At 54.5% G+C, this 21,901-nt stretch overlaps 10 protein-coding genes across 10 annotated transcripts; 6 read left to right on the forward strand and 4 right to left on the reverse strand.

Moving 5' to 3' along the window:
- Window positions 1-2,977: 2,977 nt before the first annotated feature.
- On the reverse strand, window positions 2,978-4,645 carry NCS57_00083900 (uncharacterized protein; the record flags this gene model as incomplete). The annotated part of the gene is made up of 3 exons (XM_053050915.1): window positions 2,978-3,341; window positions 3,397-4,004; window positions 4,055-4,645. The coding sequence occupies 3 exons, from the start codon at window positions 4,643-4,645 to the stop codon at window positions 2,978-2,980; spliced, it is 1,563 nt and encodes a 520-aa protein (XP_052919430.1).
- Window positions 4,646-5,076: 431 nt separating this feature from the next.
- NCS57_00084000 (NADH-ubiquinone oxidoreductase 12 kDa subunit, mitochondrial) lies at window positions 5,077-5,538 on the forward strand (the record flags this gene model as incomplete). The annotated part of the gene is made up of 2 exons (XM_053050916.1): window positions 5,077-5,302; window positions 5,381-5,538. 2 exons carry the CDS (start codon window positions 5,077-5,079, stop codon window positions 5,536-5,538), a joined length of 384 nt encoding a protein of 127 aa, XP_052919431.1.
- A 386-nt stretch (window positions 5,539-5,924) lies between these two features.
- Window positions 5,925-6,561, forward strand: NCS57_00084100 (uncharacterized protein; the record flags this gene model as incomplete). Its single annotated transcript, XM_053050917.1, has 2 exons — window positions 5,925-6,249; window positions 6,305-6,561. The coding sequence occupies 2 exons, from the start codon at window positions 5,925-5,927 to the stop codon at window positions 6,559-6,561; spliced, it is 582 nt and encodes a 193-aa protein (XP_052919432.1).
- Window positions 6,562-6,877: 316 nt separating this feature from the next.
- On the reverse strand, window positions 6,878-8,237 carry NCS57_00084200 (WH2 domain-containing protein; the record flags this gene model as incomplete). The annotated part of the gene is made up of 2 exons (XM_053050918.1): window positions 6,878-8,038; window positions 8,115-8,237. 2 exons carry the CDS (start codon window positions 8,235-8,237, stop codon window positions 6,878-6,880), a joined length of 1,284 nt encoding a protein of 427 aa, XP_052919433.1.
- A 909-nt stretch (window positions 8,238-9,146) lies between these two features.
- NCS57_00084300 (uncharacterized protein) lies at window positions 9,147-10,382 on the forward strand (the record flags this gene model as incomplete). Its single annotated transcript, XM_053050919.1, has 1 exon — window positions 9,147-10,382. One exon carries the CDS (start codon window positions 9,147-9,149, stop codon window positions 10,380-10,382), a length of 1,236 nt encoding a protein of 411 aa, XP_052919434.1.
- A 139-nt stretch (window positions 10,383-10,521) lies between these two features.
- NCS57_00084400 (uncharacterized protein) lies at window positions 10,522-11,845 on the reverse strand (the record flags this gene model as incomplete). Its single annotated transcript, XM_053050920.1, has 5 exons — window positions 11,669-11,845; window positions 11,512-11,616; window positions 11,077-11,450; window positions 10,962-11,029; window positions 10,522-10,907 (listed from the first exon to the last, which is right to left on the reverse strand). Exons 1-5 carry the CDS (start codon window positions 11,831-11,833, stop codon window positions 10,522-10,524), a joined length of 1,098 nt encoding a protein of 365 aa, XP_052919435.1. The 5' UTR covers window positions 11,834-11,845.
- Window positions 11,846-13,477: 1,632 nt separating this feature from the next.
- NCS57_00084500 (AB hydrolase-1 domain-containing protein) lies at window positions 13,478-14,503 on the forward strand (the record flags this gene model as incomplete). The annotated part of the gene is made up of 1 exon (XM_053050921.1): window positions 13,478-14,503. The coding sequence occupies one exon, from the start codon at window positions 13,478-13,480 to the stop codon at window positions 14,501-14,503; it is 1,026 nt and encodes a 341-aa protein (XP_052919436.1).
- A 708-nt stretch (window positions 14,504-15,211) lies between these two features.
- NCS57_00084600 (uncharacterized protein) lies at window positions 15,212-16,132 on the forward strand (the record flags this gene model as incomplete). Its single annotated transcript, XM_053050922.1, has 1 exon — window positions 15,212-16,132. The coding sequence occupies one exon, from the start codon at window positions 15,212-15,214 to the stop codon at window positions 16,130-16,132; it is 921 nt and encodes a 306-aa protein (XP_052919437.1).
- Window positions 16,133-16,921: 789 nt separating this feature from the next.
- On the forward strand, window positions 16,922-17,902 carry NCS57_00084700 (uncharacterized protein; the record flags this gene model as incomplete). Its single annotated transcript, XM_053050923.1, has 1 exon — window positions 16,922-17,902. The coding sequence occupies one exon, from the start codon at window positions 16,922-16,924 to the stop codon at window positions 17,900-17,902; it is 981 nt and encodes a 326-aa protein (XP_052919438.1).
- A 483-nt stretch (window positions 17,903-18,385) lies between these two features.
- On the reverse strand, window positions 18,386-21,455 carry NCS57_00084800 (uncharacterized protein; the record flags this gene model as incomplete). Its single annotated transcript, XM_053050924.1, has 3 exons — window positions 18,386-19,940; window positions 20,215-20,502; window positions 21,160-21,455. 3 exons carry the CDS (start codon window positions 21,453-21,455, stop codon window positions 18,386-18,388), a joined length of 2,139 nt encoding a protein of 712 aa, XP_052919439.1.
- Between the last annotated feature and the right edge of the window lie 446 nt (window positions 21,456-21,901).

Consider the following 21,901-nt stretch of genomic DNA (forward strand, 5'->3'; position numbering starts at 1 on the left):
AGCGTGGGGGTATTAGATCGGCGCTCTGCGCAAAACCCCGCTTATCTCACACGATGTCGAACCAGGGACTCGGCGCTCTGGGGTGATGTTATTCGGAAGGGGGAATAAGGAGAGGAACAAGACCTGCAGAAGCGGGAAAGGGTCCAGAACGAAGCAGAAGGGGATATTAAAAAAGAGCAGGCTACAAGGAGGTCCTGGGCAGCGAAGTCGGGGGTAGGTCGGTGAGGATGGGGACGGGGTGTTGTTCTGGCACGCCTTTGTTAGAGGCACGAGAGCACGTCCGGTAGCACATCGATAGCGGTTTAGGTAGAGGTACTTGACAGTGTGTGTGGGGGCACAGTGCGAGCGCATCACGCGCCTCTGTGAAACGCGGGCGTGTCACTGTCGGACACCAGGCCGACTTGGTCTCGTCGAGCATGCCGTAACGATGACGCCGATGCTGTCGCACACTGTGCTGTCATGGTCCCGAGGGCGGTGAGGCAGCCATTTATATGTACTGGTACTTGACGCCCCGCCCGTCTTTGTGAGCACGCAGCACGAACCAGCCGGTCATGAGCGCAGGGGCGGGGTTCTACTGCCCAAAAGAGTTCGCATGGAGGCCAGCTTCAGTGAGTGAGTGAGCGTCCAGTGTGTTTAGGTGTCCTCGACAGGAGGGAGGTGATATTGGCCTCATTTCGATAAAAGGGGCCATTCACGCCATAAAGCGTGGCCAAGGCCTTTGTTTGCGTTTCGGCCTCATGCCGAACCTCGAGGGTCTTGCCTTGTCTCGTATGGATCCATGGACGCTTTGTCGACGTGGATCAACAAGGCTTGCTTATCGATCTATCACCTTGCTTTGATCTACATGCCCCATCAAGCCAGCATCCAAATAAGCCTTGAAAACTACAAACCAAGATGATGGTATCTTGACGATATTGATGAGAAAAGTATGCCTTTCAACTCTATAAAAGCCACGTTAGATATACAATGGTTCTCTCTACTCTCCAACTTTTTTGTTTTATTTTATTTCCAAAACATGCGGTTCCTGTCCGACATTAAACTCCCGCGTCTCGTGTCTTCCTGGTCCATGCAGAGTCCCTGCTTATTCCCCATCGCAGCGGCCATGGCGTGGTGGCATCATCGCCCAGCGCCTCAGCTCAGCCCAAGAATCATTCCAAAAGTGCGCCTCTGCTTCTGGCTTTGGATCCTCTTTGCGTCATCCAGCAGCAGCCCTTACAGAAGCCCAAGCCTCAAAAACTTACGCAGCAACAGTCAGACAGCTGAAAAAAGATGGGCGTCGTAGTCGCCAGCTGACTCCCAACACCCAGACTCGCTTCTGATATGCCCTCCTCAACAAATCGTGTTGTCAACCCACAGCGTATGGGTATTAACTTGCTTATGCGTGTGTGGGATCTCTCCAGACTGGACCCTCCACGCGCGGTGTCTCATCGTTGAGCAATAACTGCCTATCCTGGGCGTTGCCCAAAGCGCAATGCTGTGCATCCATAGATCCTCGACGACATCTCTTGATAGGTCGCAGCCGATATTAGGAGCATGTGCCTAAAGAGAATTCGCGCCGTCTTTTGCGAGGCCTTTATTAACTAAAAGCCCGATGTGAGCCCATATGGAACTCATCCGTTGCATCTGCCGCATCAGCTTCCAGCACAACACATGACCCGGACGACAGAATCGTCCCACTACGAAACACTCACGCTCGCTCATCATGACAACCTATACAGCACGCAAGTAAAAGGGGTCTGGTCCCGTGACGTCATGAGGAGAAAACATGATCAACGTTTATTACGCTGCTGAACAGGTAATAGATGCCCCACGACCCTCTGGTGCTGGAACTGCCACTCTCGAGCGGTTTAGGTTCTCTCCAAATTAGCCTTTGGAATAGGTATACCCCGTATCGTAAAGGTAAGTTTAACCTTTGATACCTCTTCTAGCTTGATACGCTTGTTGATAGCCTTGCTATCTACGTCGATCAAGCCAGACGAGAAAATGGCTGGCAGACTCTTGGCTTCCTCGATGGGTTACTCACCAGGGCAAGTCCCCCAAGCGCCGGCCGCACGTCTTTGCTGCCATCTCGCTCCTGGACCTCAACCATGACTTCAATGCTAGGTGCAAGACCCAGGTTTCAGGAGTAACGCAGAACGGCATGAAGATTGGGCTGAGCCCCTGGTGGGATACCGATTGTCATCACGCTGATTACTCATGGTTGGCATTTGACGAGGACTTTTACAAGAACCATCTCAAGCATAAGCTACATCCAGACCAATAGGACACGGTCTGTAAACACATGTAGCACATCTATCGAATCACATATAAAACACCAAAGTTATTGGAACAAAAATGATCAACTTTTATTACGCCCTCTACCTAGTACATGTGGACGGATGCCGGTGCCCCTTGAGAGCAACGCGGCAGTGGTATACTTACCAACATCAACCAGAAGAAACAAATCCCAGATGGCAACTGAACATGGACAGGGTGATTAAGGAATTAGGGTGGGTGGTCGTCAAAGGCAGGGTCATCGTCAACTGAAGCTCGAGTCAGGCGAGGCAACGTAGGTCGTTTCGTTGCGTTTCGAAAAGCCCCCAGGACCCTCAGAGCATTCGCACGAACCGACTTGGTCCACTCCGCCCTGTCCTCTTGATAGAAGACTGGGGGAGAATCTTCCCAAAGAGCCGTCAAATCCCTCATGAAGCCCACGTGGTGTCCGTCTTGTCGACAGACTTGTTCAAAACCCAACATCAAAAAGCTGTAGTCGCCAGTGATGGCGTCTTTGCTAGATGCCACGAGCCCACGGTCCCCAAGTGTATATGCCCCCAGGTCTATCATGGCTTCACATCCATGGATGTGAAGCGTATTCTCAAAGCCCACGACTCCTCAAGGGAGGTATAACTTGTGTTGAAACGACAGCCCACAAAGCCCACTTTAATGGTAAACCCGCCATATGCCCACTCGGTCTGCAGTATTATGCATGAGCCCACGTTTAGTCGAACGAGATCTTGGTGCCGGAGTAGCTGGCAGGAGTGCTGTTAGCACCGGTGCCGAAGCCACCACGACCACCGCCACGACCGCCACGTCCACGACCACCACCGCGGCCACCACCACCACGGCCACCGAAACCACCACGGCCGCCACCACGGCCGCCACCGCGACCGCCTCCACGACCACCTCCGAAGCCACCACCACCGCCACCCTGCTGGGGTCGGCTGCTGGCAAAGTCCAGGCGGACGCTGCGAGACATGCGTCCGTTGCCGATAGGAGCACCGTTCTTGGCGTCAATGACAGCCTTGGCATCCTCAACAGAGTTGAAGCTGACATAACCGAAACCCTTCAGGTTACCAGAGTCACTGACATGTATGTTAGCTTGAATAGTCTTCTAAAGTGTTGACTGTTTGAACTTACGGGTCGGTGGGAAGTCGGACGCTGGCAACCTCAGCGATCTCGCCGAAGAACTCACGGACGGCATCCTGGTCAACGTCGAAAGGCAGGTTGCCGACAAAGAGAGTGTCGCTCTCGGGGCTGAGGGTGTCGCCGTGTCGCTTGGCGCGGTCGGCAGCACGGCCCTGGGGGTTGGCATCGGCAGGGCGAGCGTTGGCGTAGTCGAGGTTGAGGGCACGGCCGTCGAGCTCGAAACCCTGCATGGCCTCGTAGGCCTTGGTGCAACCCTCAGGGTTGTTGAAGTCGACGTAACCGAAGCCACGGCTGCGACCAGTTCCCTTCTCAGTGACAACACGAGCGCCGACGAGACCATCGAACTCCTTGAAGGCCTCGTAGAGGGCATCGTCATCGATGTTCCAGCTCAGGCTACCAGCGAAGAGGGTAGTAGGAGCATCAGTCTTGGTCTTCTTAGCCTCGTCAGAGTCGATGTCGTCCTCGGCCTTGCGCTTCTTGGAGGGAGCCTCCTCAGTCTTCTCAGCCTTGGCATCAGACTCCTCAGAGCTGTCATCGCTGTCATCAGAATCCTCCTCGGAATCGTCAGAGTCGTCCGAGTCGTCAGAGGAAGCGGCCTTCTGTTACTATGTTAGTATAAAACTTGAAAAGAGGACACGGTAAGACAAACCTTCTCGGCAACCTTGGCGGCGGGCTTCTTCTCCTTCTCCTCAGACTCGTCGTCAGAGTCGGAGTCAGAGTCAGAGCCAGAGTCAGAGCCAGACTCAGAGTCGGAAGAGTCAGAGGACTCAGCCTTCTTAGCAGGAGCCTTGGCGGTACCGTTGACCTTGGCGGCCTTGGCCTTGGGCTTCTCCTCCTCCTCAGACTCACTGTCGGAGTCGTCAGAGTCGTCGGAGCCAGAGTCAGACTCGGAGTCGGACTCAGAGTCGGAGGAAGGGGTAGGAGCCTTGGCCTTGGCCTTGCCGTTGGTGGTGGACTTCTTGGTGACCTTCTTCTCCTCCTCAGAGGAAGAGTCGGAGTCGGAAGAGGACTCGGCCTCGCTCTCAGACTCGGACTCGGAGGACTCAGACTCGGGCTCGGGGGCCTTCTTCTTCTTCTTGGAGTCCTTCTCCTTGACGAGCTTCTTAGCGGCAGACTTGGCCAGCTCCTTGGACTTGGCCTTGGAGGTCTTGGAGGGCTTGGTGATGCCTCCGGCCTTGACGGCGGCGAGGGGCTCGGCGGCCTTAGCCTTCTTGCTCTCCTTTGTCTTGGACTTGGCCATTGTGAGTGTGTGTGAGGGGGATGGAAGGGGAAATGTCTAAACGAGGTGAATAGACAGAATGAGGATGGAGAGAAGCGGATGCAGAAAGAGGATTTCAGTCGCGCCTTGTATACCTTTTTAACCTGGGAGGTTGGGTCGACTGGCGCGGCAGAGTTTTTTTTTTTTTTTTTTTGCCAGTCAAATGGTGGGGCAGTAAAAGCGGTGAATGACCCTTGCTCCGGACAAGGAAGGTGGTCTGGGGTCTGTGCTCGTCTGTGCTTGCCTGAGAAATCAGGTCGGCTGTCATTGGACATCCAAATCAATTGAAGCTTCAAGCTACGGACATCCTAAGTTGCCGATATCGACCGAGTCCACATCGAAAGCCGCGCCCATAGTCCCTCGCTCACGTACCCAGTTCGAAACCTCCGAGGCCTCTCAATCCGATCGTCGCCATGCCTACCCCCGAGTCCGAGCAGTTCAAGGCCCAGAAGCCTACCGTCCCTCCCACCTTCAACGGCGTCAACTACGATGATACCAAGGCCTTCAAGGCTGCTGAGGATGCCCTCATCCGGGAACAATGGGTCGGCGCCATGATGACCCGACTCGTCGGAGAGGAGCTGGGCAAGTGCTACGTCCGTGAGGGCGTGAACCACCTCGAGAACTGCGGTCACCTCCGAGGTTAGTCGGCCGGATGGAGCTCGCGGGATACAGCTGCTGGGTTCCTGCCCTTGAGCATTCACTGATGACGAGCTACAGAGCGATACCTCCAATTGCTGAAGACGAACAAGATCAAGGGCACCAAGTTCCTGCAGCAGAACTACATCGACCAGAAGGAGGAGGAGCTTGACCGGGCAGCCAAGGTGCACACCAGCGACAAGCTTGCCAAGATCAACCAGGACCGGTTCGCTTCGTGAGATTCGAATTGGCCGGTGCGTGCGCTTAAGAAAGAGGATTGAGTAGACCTTGGTTATCTAGATGCGAGGGAATTGTGGTCTTGATATCAAAGGCATCGAGTTGTCACAACCTCGGTTCTCGTGGTAATGGTGAAGCAAACACCTAAACCCTGTATGACTGTGTATATATCAGGAAGCAATGAAACAAAAATGATCCACGAGTTGCTATTCAATTGCATGATATGTCCTTGGTTACTAGTCACTGAAACTCGCGGGCATTTATCGCGAGGCTGACAATTGCCGGTTACCTTCGTCCTGATTGGCCGCTCACCTCACACCTCCAAAATTTCTCCAGAACAGCGAGCCTTGTCACCCACCATCTCCCATCACCCACCACCACATCCATCATGTTTTGCACCAGGTGCCTCCGCGCCACCGTATCGCGGCGTCCGCTGCCGCTCCTGCGGCAATTCTCGACAACAATTCCCTTTCGAAACGCCGAGCCCGTCTTTTCGACGCCTATCACCGGGCCCGGCGAGGCCTTGCCGGACGCTCCCATTCCCCGGTCGTCCTGTCGAGCTGGGACCCCGCTGAACGGACTCAACTATTTCAAGGGCGGCCAAGACCCCGTTGCGAAGAAGGACGAGGAATACCCCGAGTGGCTATGGTCGTGCCTGGATGTTCTTAAGAAGAGCGCCGATTCGGAGGACGCAGATGCCGGAGACGAGTTCTGTACGTCGTGGAAGACCCCCACCTAGCATGAATTCTTGCTAATGATCAATTCCAGCAAAATCAAAGAAGCAGAGAAAGCTAGCAGCCAAGCGTCAGAAGGCCCTCGAGGCCAAGCTGCTTGCCGAGGGCAACCTCGAAGCACTCGCTCCCAAGGTGCCCTTGCAGCACCAGTCCATCAACATCCTCGGCGAGGAGAACCAGGGCGTCGAGCACAACATCGAGGCGGCAGCGAAGCGAGAGGAGCTCAAGAAGGCGATGCGCAAGGAGAGGAAGGCCAAGATCAAGGAGACCAACTACCTCAAGTCTATGTAAAGTGCATGATGAATTGGGTATACCTGTACACTACCAGGAGGCGGATGGAACTCGACTGTACTATACATTCCAGGAGGCATGACGATTTACACATGATTGAATATAATTTTCAACGTGATTTGGTCCGCTCGTTGTGAGCATGATTCCATTAATATGGCTGTTTCATGATATCCACGCAAAAAGAGACATTGGGGAATTCGCCTTTATTCTAAAATTTCCAATCTATTCAAACCCCGCAAGTATCTACCTGTGAATGTTATAGAAACTCCTGTGGTGTCAAGAGCACAGGCTGGCTCAACTGGAGCTGCATGAGATCTCACAGAGCGCTCAGGTCCAACGGCACACTGCTTCCTCGCCCCGCCCTGTACTTCCTTGTGCCGCCTACAAAATCTCTTGGTTTGGGGAACAGACCCTCGTCCTTGAAATGCCACCTGGAGTCATTAATCACCACATGTGTGCCACCTGTAGCACCAGGTGTCTGCGCAGGCGAACCCTTGGCGGGGCTAGGAGATTTCGCTCCATTGGCTGTCAGAGTAAACATGCTGGGGTCCAACATGGATTGGCGGAGAGAGGAGCCGCGGGAACGTGTCACTGGAGGCGGCGGTGAAGCTGCAGTTGGAGGTGCTGGCGCTGATGATGGGGGCGGGGGGGGCGCGGAGCTTGGAGATGCTTGGCCAGCTGCGCGGATGGCAGCTTGAGCAGCAAGCGAGGGTGTTGAGTGAGACGCTGCAGGTGGTGGAGGAGGCGGGGGAGGTTGTGCTCGCGGCGTGGGAGATACACTTGGGCGAGGAGGAGGAGGCGCCGCAGAAGGGGGAGGTGGTGGAGGTGCGGGCGGAGCTGGAGCGGAGGACATTGGCGGAGGGGGAGGAGGAGGAGCTGGTGCTGACGGCACAGATGGCGGTAACGACATGGACGAGGGCTTCCGCGATGTCGGGAGAGGAGGCGGCTTCTTCCCTATCGGAGGAGGCGGAGGCTTTGATCCTACCGGAGTCGTCTTCCTCAAGTTCGATCCTCCGGGAGGCGGCATCGGAGGTCGGCCAGGAATCGCGGGAGCAGCCCCTATCGGGGGCTTCGGCGCCCCAAAGGTCGGCGGTTTCGGGGCGGATGTTGTAGGCTCGGGATCGGACAGATACGTCGAGTCGGAGTTGGCACCGGTGTCGATACCTCCCCCTCTCTTCTTCAACTTGGGCATACCGCCAGCGAAGAGACCGCCTAGCTGCGGCGCCGCGTCCATGCCTCCTCCCGCCGCATCGCGAGACCCCTGATCGCTGTTGCTCCTGGCTCGGTTTCCTGGCACAGGTGGTGCCAGTCCTCCTGGAGGCTTCGGTGCACCGCCCAGAACTGGAACAGGAGGCGCGCCTCCGATCGGAGGGCCTGACGAGCTTGATGAAGATTTGCTGACCTGAGGGGCGGAACGGTCATTTGTGACGGCTTTCTTGAGAGCTTTGCCTTTGTGAATGTCGGAAAGTAGAGCGCCCTAGCATGGTTCATTAGATTCTGATCGATTCCTCCTTGTCGCGATTCTGGAAATGCTTCCTGGGCATGGAACATACTCGGTTGGGCAATCCTCCAGCTGCAGGCCGTCCAGGAAGTCCTCCTGGGGGAGGAGGAGGCGGAGGAGGAGGACCACCACCACCAGGCGGCGGAGGAGGGGGTGGAGGAGGAGGAGGCGGCATGGCAGCGTCGACTTGTGGCCTTGACGATGCTGAGTTGGTGTTGGCGATATGGTGTCGTTCGATGGGATCGACAGGCCGTCTAGACTCGCCGGGGTCTTCGGGCGCGAGAGCAAAAAGGGTTCGGTCCGCTATAAGACAAAGGCAAAGGGCGGTATAGCTGTTGCAAGCTGACGAACTGCTGCTGCTGATATACGGGTGCTCGAGTATAGGCGCCTAATAGAAGGCAGCAGCCAAGAAGTGAGAAGTAAAGGTTGAGGATTGAAAAGCTGAGTCGTGGTACCCAACCTTAAGGTCAAGAGCCAGAGCCAGTTTCGTCATGGTCAACGCTTACGCTGCAAAGGGGGCACAGCATGGATGCAGCCCAGCCCGCCCAGCCCAGGATCCATCCTTAACGAGGGCCACCTCATGGGTGAGCCCCGCTTTCGTCCATCGTTCTAGCGCTTGGTCGCTTCGATTTTAGCGGGCATGTCACTGTAAATCAGGGCCTGATTCCACATGTTTGTCACTGGCTGCGATTTCGCTTCCATATGTTTCTTGGGCTTGTAGAAGTGGCATAAAGCATAGATGACACAATTTGGCCTCTATTTTGACATGGGATGATCTTACAAAGCCTATTATAACTATCAGGTAACCGTCAATTATTCAAGTCCAAGTTCAGGCTGCCATTTAAATACCGGCTTTGAGATGAGAAGAAGCAGCCTATCAGAGTCCCTGTTTCGCCATGGAAGTGGGTCTTGACCTTGTGCGAGAACGCTCCCTCTGATTGGCGACGATTTTCGACATCGGGAAATATTCAAGTCAGTTATCGACATCCGACGACCAAAAGAGAGGACGGCGGCCTTCAATTGGGGCTGAATCAACGGCCAAAGACATCGAACCCCGCGACTTCACCCATCACAGGCTTCTACCATGCGACGAGCAAGCCCGCGGCAGATCGGCAACGTCTGCCATCGATGCGCCTTTGCGCCGGCTCGAGCGGTCGCCAACCAAGCCTTCCTCAGCGGCGCTCTTCTATCAAGCGCTCGACATGTCCGAAATTCGACCCTTAAGCCCTTGGGCGTGCGATGGGTCGCAACATCTCCGTACCCCGATCTCAACATCCAGCCACCCGACGCCGCGAGTGTCCCGAGGCAACTGACGGACCCGACACAATTGGCCAAGATCGTGGGGGACAGCACGAACAAGTTCCTCTCGACGGATGGGATCCCGGCGAAGCAATTGACAAGCGCCGCTCTGGAAACATGTCTCAGGGCTGCGGAGGCCCTCCAGCCCCAGGTTCGGAAAGCTGAGGCTCAATCACGGGCGTCGACCTCGAAGCTCATGGCTCTGGGGGCAGAGAGGACCGGTAACAGGCCGATCAAGATGGACTCGCAGCTGGCCGACAGCATCAAGAAGATCTCATACTCGGCATACACCATCATATCACACCCCAATGTCGAGATAACCCCCGAGTTCCTCGAGCTGTATGTGGTCATCCAGGCGACCCTGGGCCGACCCGAGTCCCTCCCCGCAGTCCTCGACATGTTTGCCAGCAAGAAGAAGCCGGTCGTCAAGAACGGCATCGTTCAGTACGTTGCTTCAAATCCCAACGCTGCGATAAAGGCCGTCCAGAGTGACGTGGCCGACATGGCCCTGCAGAGTGCCATCGACGCCAAGAACCTGGATTCCGCCTTGGGCATCGTCGAGGCCTCGTTCAGCCTCCCCGCCTTCAAGCGCCAGAAGCTCCTCAAGCACGCCACAACCCCAGCCCTCGCCCTCGGTACCCTCCCCTTTGGCATCTTTGGTCTGGCATCTGCCTATGCCGCCTACTGGCAGAACACCATGGACATCACCACGGCGACTGGAATCGGTTTTGCCGGTATTTCGGGTTACTTCCTGGTGGTGGGATCTATGGGCTTGATCGCCAAGCTGAGCAACAAGGACCAGATGAAGCGTGTGACCTGGGCGCCCGGAACGCCGCTGCGTTACCGATGGCTGAGGGAAGAGGAGCGAGCGGCGATGGACAAGATTGCCTGCGCTTGGGGATTCAAGGAGCCCTGGAGGCACGGAGAAGAGTCCGGACCCGAGTGGGAGGGCCTCAAGGAGTATATGGGCTATCGGCAAATGATTCTTGATCGTGTCGAGTTCATGGAGGGCATGAGCTAGTTTTCTCCTTGTCGAGGTTCTTGTAAATCATATATTTGTATAAAAGACATTAAAGTTGAACGAAGCTTAGCCCCCTCCAAATGGATGATGTCAAATACCCTTGAAACCAAACACCTTGCATTCCCAAGATACAGTCCTTTTACGCGTCCCGTTGATACTCGTTCCTAGCCTCGGTATCAGTCTCATACGTGACCCCGTATGTGGTCTTCCGCACAATCCCAATTTCGCTAGGTGCATCGTTGCCTTTCAACGAGTCCAGGATGTATTCCTCACTTGCCCCGTCGGTGCGGAGGACTTCGCTCTGGTTGAAACCCTCAGCGTGCCGGGGTCCGACATATGGCCTCCATGCCCCAGGCTGGTCCCCAGACCTGTCGCTGAGGACATAGTCCTCGGAGCTGGAGGCCTTGGAACCGGCAAACCAGGCTGGGAAGAGAATCGCCAGGAACATGCGGCACATGGGCAGGCAGGCGCAAATAATGGCCATATTCTCCTCGATCATGGTCCATAGTGTTGACGCGATGTCGTCTAGTCAAAAGCCCTCAGTATAAGCCAACGATATATCCTAGGAGATGTACGTACATGTTATGTCGGAGCTGGTGGTTGAGAAGCGGAGTGTTGTCGCGCGCATGATGGACGTGACGGTGACACTTGAGCCGATCAGTATATGCTATCATGAACATAGAGCAGCACTTACAAGCCTCCCATAGCAAACACTAACATTAGTGCTCTCTTGTGAGCTACCGACAGCTGGCTCGCCCATATAGGCTGCATAGGCAGTAACAGGATCAAGATGTCGGTGGCGATCGAGAAGCCGGCGTTCGCATACCAGTTCTTAGTAAGACTGATACACGTCGGTTGCATCGACTTATCCCAGGCTCCTCTGATGGGCTTGCACTGCCAGATGGACGACGCGGTGGTTGCTATCATGTAGCAGGTGATGAGAGCCATGAGGGTATAGCAGGATATGCGGAACCATCGCTGGACGAAGATTCGGAGGTACAGGAGCAGGATCGAGATCTTTGTAAGGTTGATGGTGAGCTTGTAGAAGATCTGGGCGACATAGAAGAGCTTGAAATTGGTTAGTGTTGTCTGTAGGGGCTATCGAGGGCTGGAGATGGTGTCATGTTACTTTGAGTGCCATCAGCTTATTCTGGGGAGCCAAGTTCTTGATGTGTTGACCAAACCCATACTCGCACGAGATCATCATCAGAATCTGCACGATCAGAGCACAAATCTTTGTTGTCAATGTCAGTACTCTGCTGGAGGGCGGGATAGCTTCAACTTACAAAGGATAACAGAATGGTCCAGTCATCCCAGCCCAAACCCGACCTCTTGGCTATCCGACTCCAGAACCGAATAAAGAGAAAGACAGGCGTCAAGACGAAGAAGATTATACAAGGAATACGGACTTGAGCTGCGTTGCTCTCACCCGGAGTGTTTCCAGACACCATTGTTGGCAGATGGGGTCTAAGAAAGACATGTATATTGGCATGTGGCACCCCAGATGAAAATCACAAGAGAGCACTGGATGGGTTATATCTCGCATAAAAAACTCACCAGGATGTCTCTTGTCTCCTGTCTAGCCGTACCACGGATCCGCCGCCTTCTCTCTCAAGGTGGAGGAGACATGCTCGTTGCTTCTGCAAGGGCGGGCCACACGTCTACGAGAGCTGAAGACGACACGAATCGGCCTCTCCCGAGCCGATGCCCAATAGAAGCTTATCCAAGCTGGGAGCGGCACTTCATGACGACAAAGGACCAGTCAGTGGAGGAGACGGCACGGCAGGTGATGCTCAGCCGGGCTTAGATCGGTGATTGTCAACAAAGAAACGCGGGCTCCGATTAGCCTATTCCACCCATTGTTTCTTCTTCCATCTTCTTCAGCAAAATTGTAACTTGTGGGCGATGATGACTGGGTGCAGCAACTGTCTAAGACACGGCTCGCTGGTTGGACCGATGGGATCGAGACAGGACCATCTCGAGAAGCCACAGCTGAAACATGCCCTCGGGGCTTTTGAAGACAGAGTTTGAGGATGGGGACGATGCCCGTAAACAGAGGGGATTCAACGAGATGAGGTGGTCCCACGTCTACAAAGGGTCTTGTCCCGAGAAATCATCGACCACACCTTGTCGAAAAAGGCTTTTTCTTGAGTGTAACCTCGGAACATTCGGTATCAGACGATTTTTCTTCTCCTCCTATTGTTCCCTCTTCCGAATTCCAACCAGAACAAGGCTCTCTATTGAGGGACGGGCAAACATTGTTAGGTTCGAGATTTTGTTTGTCTTTACTTGCGCCACCAACACTCTCAACTCGTCTCAACCAACACAGCCTATTCAAGAAAAATTCCAAAAAGTTTCGGAAGTGGGATGGCGGATGTTGGTTTTGAGAAAGTTTCGCTGTGGGAATCAGGCACATCCAGCTGAGAAAAAGCAACGATTGCCCTTGGGTCTTGTGTCTGGGATCGCATCAAAGGTGAGCCGCCTCTGATGGCATGAATAGAGGCGGTACAGCAAGAGTAAGCATATTGAACATTTCCCAGGATACTCCTTGCTGACAAGAAGCTTGTTTAGTTTCTCTTCTCACTGAAATAGCCCAGAGCCTCATGTCATTGAGAGATTTTCACCCGAGGTCGAGGTATGCTAATCCATCAAAGTGGACTCGCCGGCACAACTGAGACAGGGATATCCCCTCCTTGTCAATTACAAGCCTCGAGTTGCACCCAAGTCAATGTTTGTTAACAACTCGGCCTGTGATGTTTGCTGATCAACATGCATAGCCACCTTCTCTCTTGGGTAGAGTCGTCAAAACATCTGAAACAACACCGATTTCCCTGAAATTTACCCAACGACAACCACCTCGCAATGGATATTACATCGGAGCCCTTGGAATGTTGGTCGAGATGCCTCTAAACCGCGGCCCCTCCCGGGGGTTTTCTACGGCTCCCCGCAGTGCGGATGGCATGGGTTGGATGTCAACAAGCCCAAGGTTGTATTACCATGGGGCATGAGGCTTTTCCCGGAACAAAACCCTTCTTTATACGGTCGCCGTCCCTCGCCTCTAATTTCCTCTGCGGCATCCTCTCGCATCCCATGCCATGAAGTTCTCACTCGCCTCCATCTGCTCGACTGGCCTCCTCTGCGCCGGTCTCGTCTCTGCGCAGGCCAAGGGCTCCGTGTACGATGGCGAGGTCGCCGAGGACATCAATGGATCCAATTACACCTATCCATGGCCGGTGAAGCTCTTCAAGTTTACCAGCCAGCTGCAGAAGCTTGAGATGGCCTTTATGGATATTTCGCCTGAATGCGACCCCAATGGCAAGACGGCTCTTCTCCTCCATGGCAAGAACTTCTGCGGTCCTACGTGGGAGGGAACCATTCGGGCTCTGAGCCGCGAGGGATACCGCGTTGTGGCTCCCGACCAGGTGGGCTTCTGCAAGAGCTCCAAGCCTTCATCGTACCAGTTCAGCCTTCACCAGTTTGCGTGGAACACCCGCGGGCTCTTGGATGCCCTCGAGGTTGATAATGTCACCGTCATTGGACATTCCCTTGGAGGCATGCTCGCAGCTCGATACAGCCTCCAGTATCCCGAGTCAGTGGACAAGACAGTCATGGTCAACGCCGTCGGCATGGAGGATTACGTCCAAAAGGGGGTTCCCTACGTCAGCATCGACACCACATACACCTCTGAGAACGCCTCGAGCTACCAGTCCATCCGGGGATACGAGCAGGCGACGTACTACATGGGCGAGTGGAAAGACGACTACGACAAGTGGGTGAGGATGCTGGTCAACATCTACTACGGTACCGAGCGCGACAACTACGTCAAGAACCAGGCACAGATCGTCGACATGGTCCTCACGCAGCCCATCGCGCACCAGTTCAAGGACATCAAGACGAAGACTCTCATCATGGTTGGCACCAACGACACCACAGCCATCGGTGCGCAATGGGCGCCGAAGGAGGTTGCGGCGAAGCTTGGTCACTTTGATGTCCTGGGCAAGGAGGTTTCGAGCCTCATTCCGGATGGACATCTGGTCGAGTTTCCTGGACTTGGTCATGCGCCGCAGATTTCCCATCCGTCGCTTTTTCATAAAAAGTTGGTTGCGTGGTTGTCTGAATGAGTGATTCACAGTCGTGGATTGTTGAATTGTGCCAGCCTGTTGGATAATTGGGAATAGTACATATTAATTCCATGTCAATTCTGCCAGACATCATTCGCCTCTTTAGCCCTTCTCGTGTCATGCTCTTGTGATCAGAACCAAGTCATGTCCATTGCTCACTTCTTCATCTTTCATATCCAGAGCAGTTGTCGCCGTTTGGATGTGCTCGTTTGTTAAGAAAGGGCGGTAGTTCATGCAAGCCAATCTCATAGTAAACGCACGAATCCTATTGCTTTGTTAGGCATTTTTTTATTAGCAAAAGGTTTGTTGTTCCGTTTCGTTTCTAAATGCCCTCGACCATTGCTAACGCCATAGTCAAGTGCGTGCCAGCCTCCATGAGAGCTGGCAATGAGTCGCATAACTTGGGAAGGAGCAGAATTAGCTCAACGACAAACAAACACTTGATCGTTCGTTCAATTGTCCAAGATTTTGCCTTTTTCAGCACTTCGAATGGTCATGTCCGGTTATAAGATCTCTCGTGATCGCCTCACTGGACTTTTCATCTTCAACCCGAACAACAAACTGGGAACAGCTTCATCCGCTTGCGCGTTCCTCTTGTCATCTCCAGCAACACAAATCAACTCAAATACGCCCTCGAGGCAAGTGGAAACCCCCCTGATATTTTCTCGTGACCTTACTAACATTGCTTCCCAGCCAGCACTTGTCAAGATGAACATCCCAGGCCTAAGCAGCGGCAAGCAGCTCGAGACCGGGGTCGCCCCCTCCATCGGTAATAGACGATTTGTCTACCTCTGGCTTCTCGACTCCTCTCGTGGCCCTGCCGGTTCTCGCAACAACCAGCCCGTCCTCTACCGCAACAACAAGCCCATAAAACAGTTCAACTATGCCGCCATCGCCGAGTCTCTGGTCAGCGACATCACCAAGACCGAGTACCACGTCTTTGTGTACAACAAGGTCAAGGCCAGCGAGCCGTCCGTTCGCTCCGAGGGTCCTCCCCAGTGGACCGGCGCCGGCTCGAACCCCTTCTTCCCCAAGAACACCGAGGAGTTCAAGGAGATGAATCACTTCCACGCCGTCATCGCCTATGACCACCAGGCCAAGGGGCAGCCCAACTTGAACCTCACTGTTGGCCACGGTGGTCGTGAGTCCGACTGGGAGGAGGGCAAGCCTTTCTACGGACTGACGCCCTTTGAGGATGTCGAAAAGGAGATTCCCGGTCCCTCCAACAGCGCCATTTGCATCACCATCAAGTTCGAGCTTGAGGACGCTTCCGCCTACGAGATTGATGAGACTGTCGGCAAGCCTCCCCTGACCGACTGCATCTCGCCTGTCTACAGACCCGACACCGACAAGTGGCTCGACACCGCCCGCCTCGAGATCGCCCAGAAGGGGTTCCCTAACTACCTCTCATTCAACATCCGCTTCGTCGAGTCTCAGGGAGAGCACCTTCTCGACCCTGTCCCCGTCCAGGCGCAGCTATTCAACATCTCCAACATTACGCTCTCTGACGTCGCCACCAAGGAGACTCCGTTCGGAGAGTTCGACACCGTCACGTGCGTGGTCAAGCTGGCCTTCCCCCGCAAGAAGGAGAATGTTGAAGCCGAAGGCGATGTGATCATGAAGGAGTGATCCACTGATCAATCCAGGATTGTGGTGGTCGCAGTAGCAAAGGCAAACGTGGAGTAGCAGAAGCAGTAGTGGTGCCAGGTAGCACAGAATAGCATACAGCAAAATGTGTCTTTGTTACACAACCTCAAATTACATGCCCAAGCAGTTTGCCTCTCAGTGACTGACATCCCTTTCATTTGCAAGGCCAACACCATCAGCATCCTGAAAGAGTGTCACATCCGGACTTCCACCTCCGGTCTGTCATCTATTACTGTGATAACCTCCCCCCTCCTGAAAGGCCCCAGCAGACCGGTTCTCGTGGCCCTCTGCTAGAAGCTTCACAGAGAGACTCATGGTCAAAGGTGCACTCACTCATAGAACACGACCACATTCACAAAGCACCGTGTTCAGCGAAACAGCGTCCCATTGTCTCCAACGAATCCAGCTCCCCCCTGACGAGCACCAGCTCCTTTCAATCATCCGCAAATAACAGCTTATATACACGCCGCGAGCCCAAAAGATGCCGCCGCCTCGTTCAGGTCAAACTCGCCCAAGACACAAAGCGCTTCTTTGAGAAGCTCTTTCTCCAGCCCAGCAAAGTAACGTAACCTGTGCGACAAGATAGCTTCTCGTGATCACCATTATTTTTTTCCCTACCACGCTTTCACTATCCCGCTGTCAACTACCGACCTTGCACAAGTTGCATTGGCAGCAACGGGGATTCTGTCGACTTAAGAGAAGGTGAGTGGGCATGCCCCTATTCCGAGCGCTGACAGAAAGAGGTGTAGCAGCGATAATTATTAAATCATAATGTCTCATCATCAACGAAGGTCTAGCACGTCGCATACCTACCAAGGTCATAGACGAAGCTCTCAACACGCCCGAAGCCGTTCCGACAACCATGGCATCGCTAGAAGCGCGCCCACGTCTGGCATCACTTACACGCCTGGCTCCGTTCACCCCGACGACTTCTATGACCGCGACGAACTGGAGGTAGCCGACTCATACACAGAAGGGCCTGACGCCCTCCAAGATACATACAGCAGCCCCCAATCTGATACCCGCGTCTCTTATCCCGACCCAGCGCAGTATGCTAGCCAAGGTCGCCAGACCGCGGGGTCCTACCCCGGAGGTGTGGCTTACACCAGAGGCGGCACCTATGCTGGTGGAAACACGCACACCAGGGGAGGCTCTTTTGATGCTAGGAACTATTCAAGGGGCGCCTATGACTGGGGAAGCTATTCCAGGGGTAGCACTGATAGTCCTAGAGACTATGCCAGAGGAAGCACCTACCCTGGCAGAGACAACAGAGTGTTCTCGTACACCCTGGACGGCCACTTGATACCAGACCCGGATCCTTCACGGAGATTCCCTGCCGACCACTACGATGCCTTGGGGAACTACATCGGGGCTCCTCCAATCTACTCCAGCACGACCGGCTTCATCTCATTCCCTCGATACCCCGAGCCCGAAGCACCACATCCACCTTCACCCCCTCCCCCACCACCAGCCACTGCTCCCCAGAACAACCGCCGGTCTTTATCAGGTCAACTTGTCGATGGGGTCCGCAGCCTCTTCTCCCCCGAGCCGGCTCCTAGCGAGCCCCAGTTCCCTCCCCAGCCCCGGCGGACGGGCGTCTACTTGTTCTGCAGGCACCGCCTTAACGACGACTGTGCTTGTATCACACCCCTTGAGGACAACGAGCCGGGAGACTACTGCCAGAGATGCTGGGAAGGACGGTGCAAGGGACCACGACCTCCAGGGTCAACACCAAAGAGGTCCTTTTGGTAAGAAGTAGAGCTGATCTTGTGGGCTTACGACGTAGGCAAGTACCCGAGGAAACTTGGATGGGATCATAGAGCATGGAGGTCATAATCAGGGCGTAGCTAATGGGAAGCGGTCAACATAATCAGCGTTGCTCTGCGGGTAGCTGGGATTAATAATACCATAGAATGGAATAGACACCACAAGACTCCTCTCGACCAACTGAATCACACAACAGACAATGAGACACAGAGATCCTTGTGCCAACTGACCATAGTTTCTATCTAGTTGAGCTATAGTTGACTTCAAAAACATGGGCATCTTTTTCTTTTTTTCCATCGCCAGACCTGGCATCGGATATAATGCTCGAAACAAGAAAAGCAACAAACTCGACTCCAGCTGCTATGCATATCTTACCAACGCCTTGCTTACACACCAGAGATCCCACCTCCCGTTCTAATACATATGTACAATGAATGTGCCGCTTCGCTTCGTTTCCTCTTGTCTCGGTCACGATGTGACTCGTCTGACCCACAGCGACGACGGCTCAAAAGCTGCTTCTCTCTCAAGCCGTTTGTTGGCTCGGTAGAGCTTCAAGCCCAAGTCATACTCCTCACGTTGAATCTCCGCCAGCTCCTCTTTGAGTCCCTCGACTTTCTTCTTCTCGATCTCGCGCCTGCGAATAACATCCGCGCTTGCCAAGAGGTTGTCGGTAGGCATCAGCTCCGTCATTTGCTTGATACTTTTATTGATGTTGGTGCGCCGATGGGCTAGACTGTCAAGTCGGGCTGTAAGGTACGCAACACGGTCGTTTGCTGACTGCATTTCGGGAGGCGCAAGTGGGAGGGCTTTGTCAGTCACGAGAATAGATGGGGGTCTCTCAGTGCTCGTTCGATCCTGGCTTGCTGCATCCGACCTCAAGGAGAGACTAGACGTCTTCATTGAAATAATGATAGGATCATTTGAGGCCCTCTTGAAACTATCGCCGCCGGGAACTGGCCTCCTACGGTCCATCATCGACGGGAGCTTTGAAGTAGTGGGCATCGGTGGTCGATCTTCGTCGTCAGAGAGGCGGGGTGATTCGGGAGCGGCCGTGTTGCATGTGGTAACGCTGAAACGCGAGGGGGGCTGAACCCAAGGATCCTCAGGCGCAAACAGGCTCGTTGGCTCGAGGTTGTTGGGGAGAGGTGCGGGACCGGAAGCAGTCTGTTCCGTCAGGGCAGAGTACACCGAACTCGAGTAAGAAGCGTGAGAGATGTGAGCAGAGGGCGACGGCTTTCTTTTAATGGCCTTTTGCTGATCAGGCATCGTGCTTGGAGTGAGCAGGGGCGCCGCATGAACCGGCCGTGCGGCATGAGACGCTACAGGCGGCTGAGAGGGGGGAGAGCTAGAGTAGGGAGGGCTAGGATAAGCATGTGAGGTACCAGCTTGCGAGGTAGGCTCGGGTGATGGTGTTTTGCTAGCATCCTTGAGCTTCTGATTGGATCGCGAGGGAAGCAGTCGTCGGACCGTTGAAGCTGCGCCGCTGGGACTTTCGGGAGATGTGCCACCGCCAAGTCCAACCCGTTTGCTGACCCTGCGCTGCAGAGACAACGGCGCAACAGAGGGGTCGTCTCGAACTGGTTCAACCAAAGGAGCACGGCCACTTGCTCCGTTCCATGGTGGTCTACTCTCAACTGGCTCGGCCTTCAATCTGAGCTTGCGCATCCGCTGTCCAAATGTCGTGGGAGGGTTGGAAGGGCGAAGAGCCCGAGGTCCCGTCACGGTAGTAGTGAGTCCAAAACTGTGTGGAGGTTTGCTAGAGGGGGCCTGCTGGCTCGCTGCTCCCTCCCAAGGGTGCTTCCCATGCTTCTCCTGGTCTCTGAGTTGATCGATTGACTTGGACTCTCGAAGAGGAGAAGGTCTGTGATCCTGGTCCCTTGTCTTGTCACGACGCATGGTCGGAATTTGGCTGCGAGGATGTGCGTGCGACTGAGGAGAGGGTGTATGTCGAGATTCTTGAAGAAGCTCTAGCTGAGACATATCGGGTGCCTCATCGATAGGTGAGACATCTTCATGATTTCCCCTACAGGCAAGGCATCGAATTAGTGAAACGGCTCTGCGTTGCATCCACCGCATTTTGTAGACGTTCAGGTATAGACAAAGGCCAAAAAAGGTTGTGAGAGGAAGGTGAAGGGATTCCAGCCGTGGTAGCTTTGAAGATGTCGTATTTGAGAAGTGTAAAGAAAACGACAAGGCTCTCAAAGAAGACGATGGAAATGCCAGAGCGGACAAGAATAGTAACCAAGAAACGTGGGATGGATGAAGACCAAAAGCAGAGTTGACTTGGGAGAACTCACCCATTTCGTGCAGCGTCAAACTCGGGAGAGCTGGGCGGGGAGATCTCAATAGCCGTTGGGCGACCGTACATGTCTTTGGCAGGCGCCTTGGCCTTGGAGCGACCAGTAGAGGAAGGCTTGCGATGAGGGCGGGAGTGGGAGTGGGAACGGGAGTGGTTGTTGTTGCTGTCGTCCTCGTCGCCGTAGATGGAGGAAGTAGGACGCCAGTGAGCTTCGTCGTCGGCCTTAAGTCGTTGATTCCTGGGAGGAGCCCGTACTCTAAGATCGTCTGAATCGAGGGGAGGGGAGCTGCGACCAAAGGAACCCGGTGTCAGTCAAGTGCAAACGATCTATTGCTGCTTCCAAGTGCAATGTAGGACATGAATCATTGGGAAAAGGCATTGGTCGAAGTCGAGGCTTGGGGAGGAGCAAGATGGTGGTTGCTGCGCAAAGAAAGTTGAAGTGGTGGACGCAGTGGCCCCAAGTTCACGGTGACCCTGTTTCGTCTTGTCCAGTCATGACCTGTCAGAGCGTTGGCCGTTGGCTGAGGCAGGTGCTGTGGTCGCCAGCGGTTCCAAAGGATCCACGCCGTCCTGCGCCATGTGCTGCGAGCGTGCAGATCCAGAACAATCGTGTGGCATAAAGGAAGCCCGATTCGTGGCTGATTGGAAGCCAACGAATACCTTCATCTTGTCGTCGTCGTACTCGGCAGAATGAGGCGTTCAGCTGGGAGACCTGCTGCGCCTGCCTGGCGTTGGCGTCCAAGCGTTCAGGTTGGCGTGGGTGCCCATGTCATGACGGGGTGCTGCGCCAGGAGAACGCGACGTCTGCCTATGATTTGGGCCAAGTCCGTCCATTTCGAGAAGGGCGCACACGACAACGAGCGCCGCAGTAACACGATATCCAATGCAAATGTCGCGTGTGGTGGAAAAGGCTGATGAAAACAGAAGAGCTCATGATACTTACAGTTGACGTGGACCAGAAACGTCTGGCTGTGGAACCGTCTTTCCACGGCGAATCTCGTACTTGAAGGGGCCGTTCTGGATGCCGAGGCCGTTGAGTCGGTTGTCAAAGTCGTTCTGCCAAAAGGCTCGGTCCTGGTCTTCGTCGCTGTTTCTGAGCTTGTTTACACTCGAGGTGGATTTGCTTAGAGGAAGAGTCTGGGTTGGGCGAAGGAATTGTCGCTTCTTGAGCTCTGGAGGCGGCAGCTGGTGAACACTGGGGCCCGTGGCAGTTTTCAAGTTGTCCCACATGGCGGGCATCCTTTCATCAGGCGTCACCGTGACAGTGACAGATCAGGTAAAGCTGCTTCAAAATACTAGGCCGGGCTTCGTTTCCTCTCCCTCGCAGTGCATACGGCTGAGACTGCCTGGTCAGCAGTGAGAGTGCCTCGTGCTGCCGCTAGTTATTTTTGGTCCCGGGCGTCCACAAGGAGTAATCAGCTTGGGTCGGCGATGAGACGCGCTGACAGGAGACGACAGTAGCTCCAACGGCAGCGCAGTAAGCTGCAGGGACTGGCAGTAATAAAATGTCGATGAAGGATGCGAGTCGAGCGGGGACCAGAATGTGGCGGAGACAGAATCCAGAAGCTAGAACCTGGGGCTGAGGTGATGAAAGATCGATTAATTGCAAGTATCGCTGAGTTGAGTCGAGTGTAAGGAAAAGCAAATGAAGGATCGAGTCGTCTGTTGTGGGCGCGAGTCCAGCT

This window comes from Fusarium keratoplasticum, chromosome 1 (genome assembly GCF_025433545.1).
Source record: "Fusarium keratoplasticum isolate Fu6.1 chromosome 1, whole genome shotgun sequence".
Taxonomy (NCBI): Eukaryota; Fungi; Ascomycota; class Sordariomycetes; order Hypocreales; family Nectriaceae; genus Fusarium; species Fusarium keratoplasticum.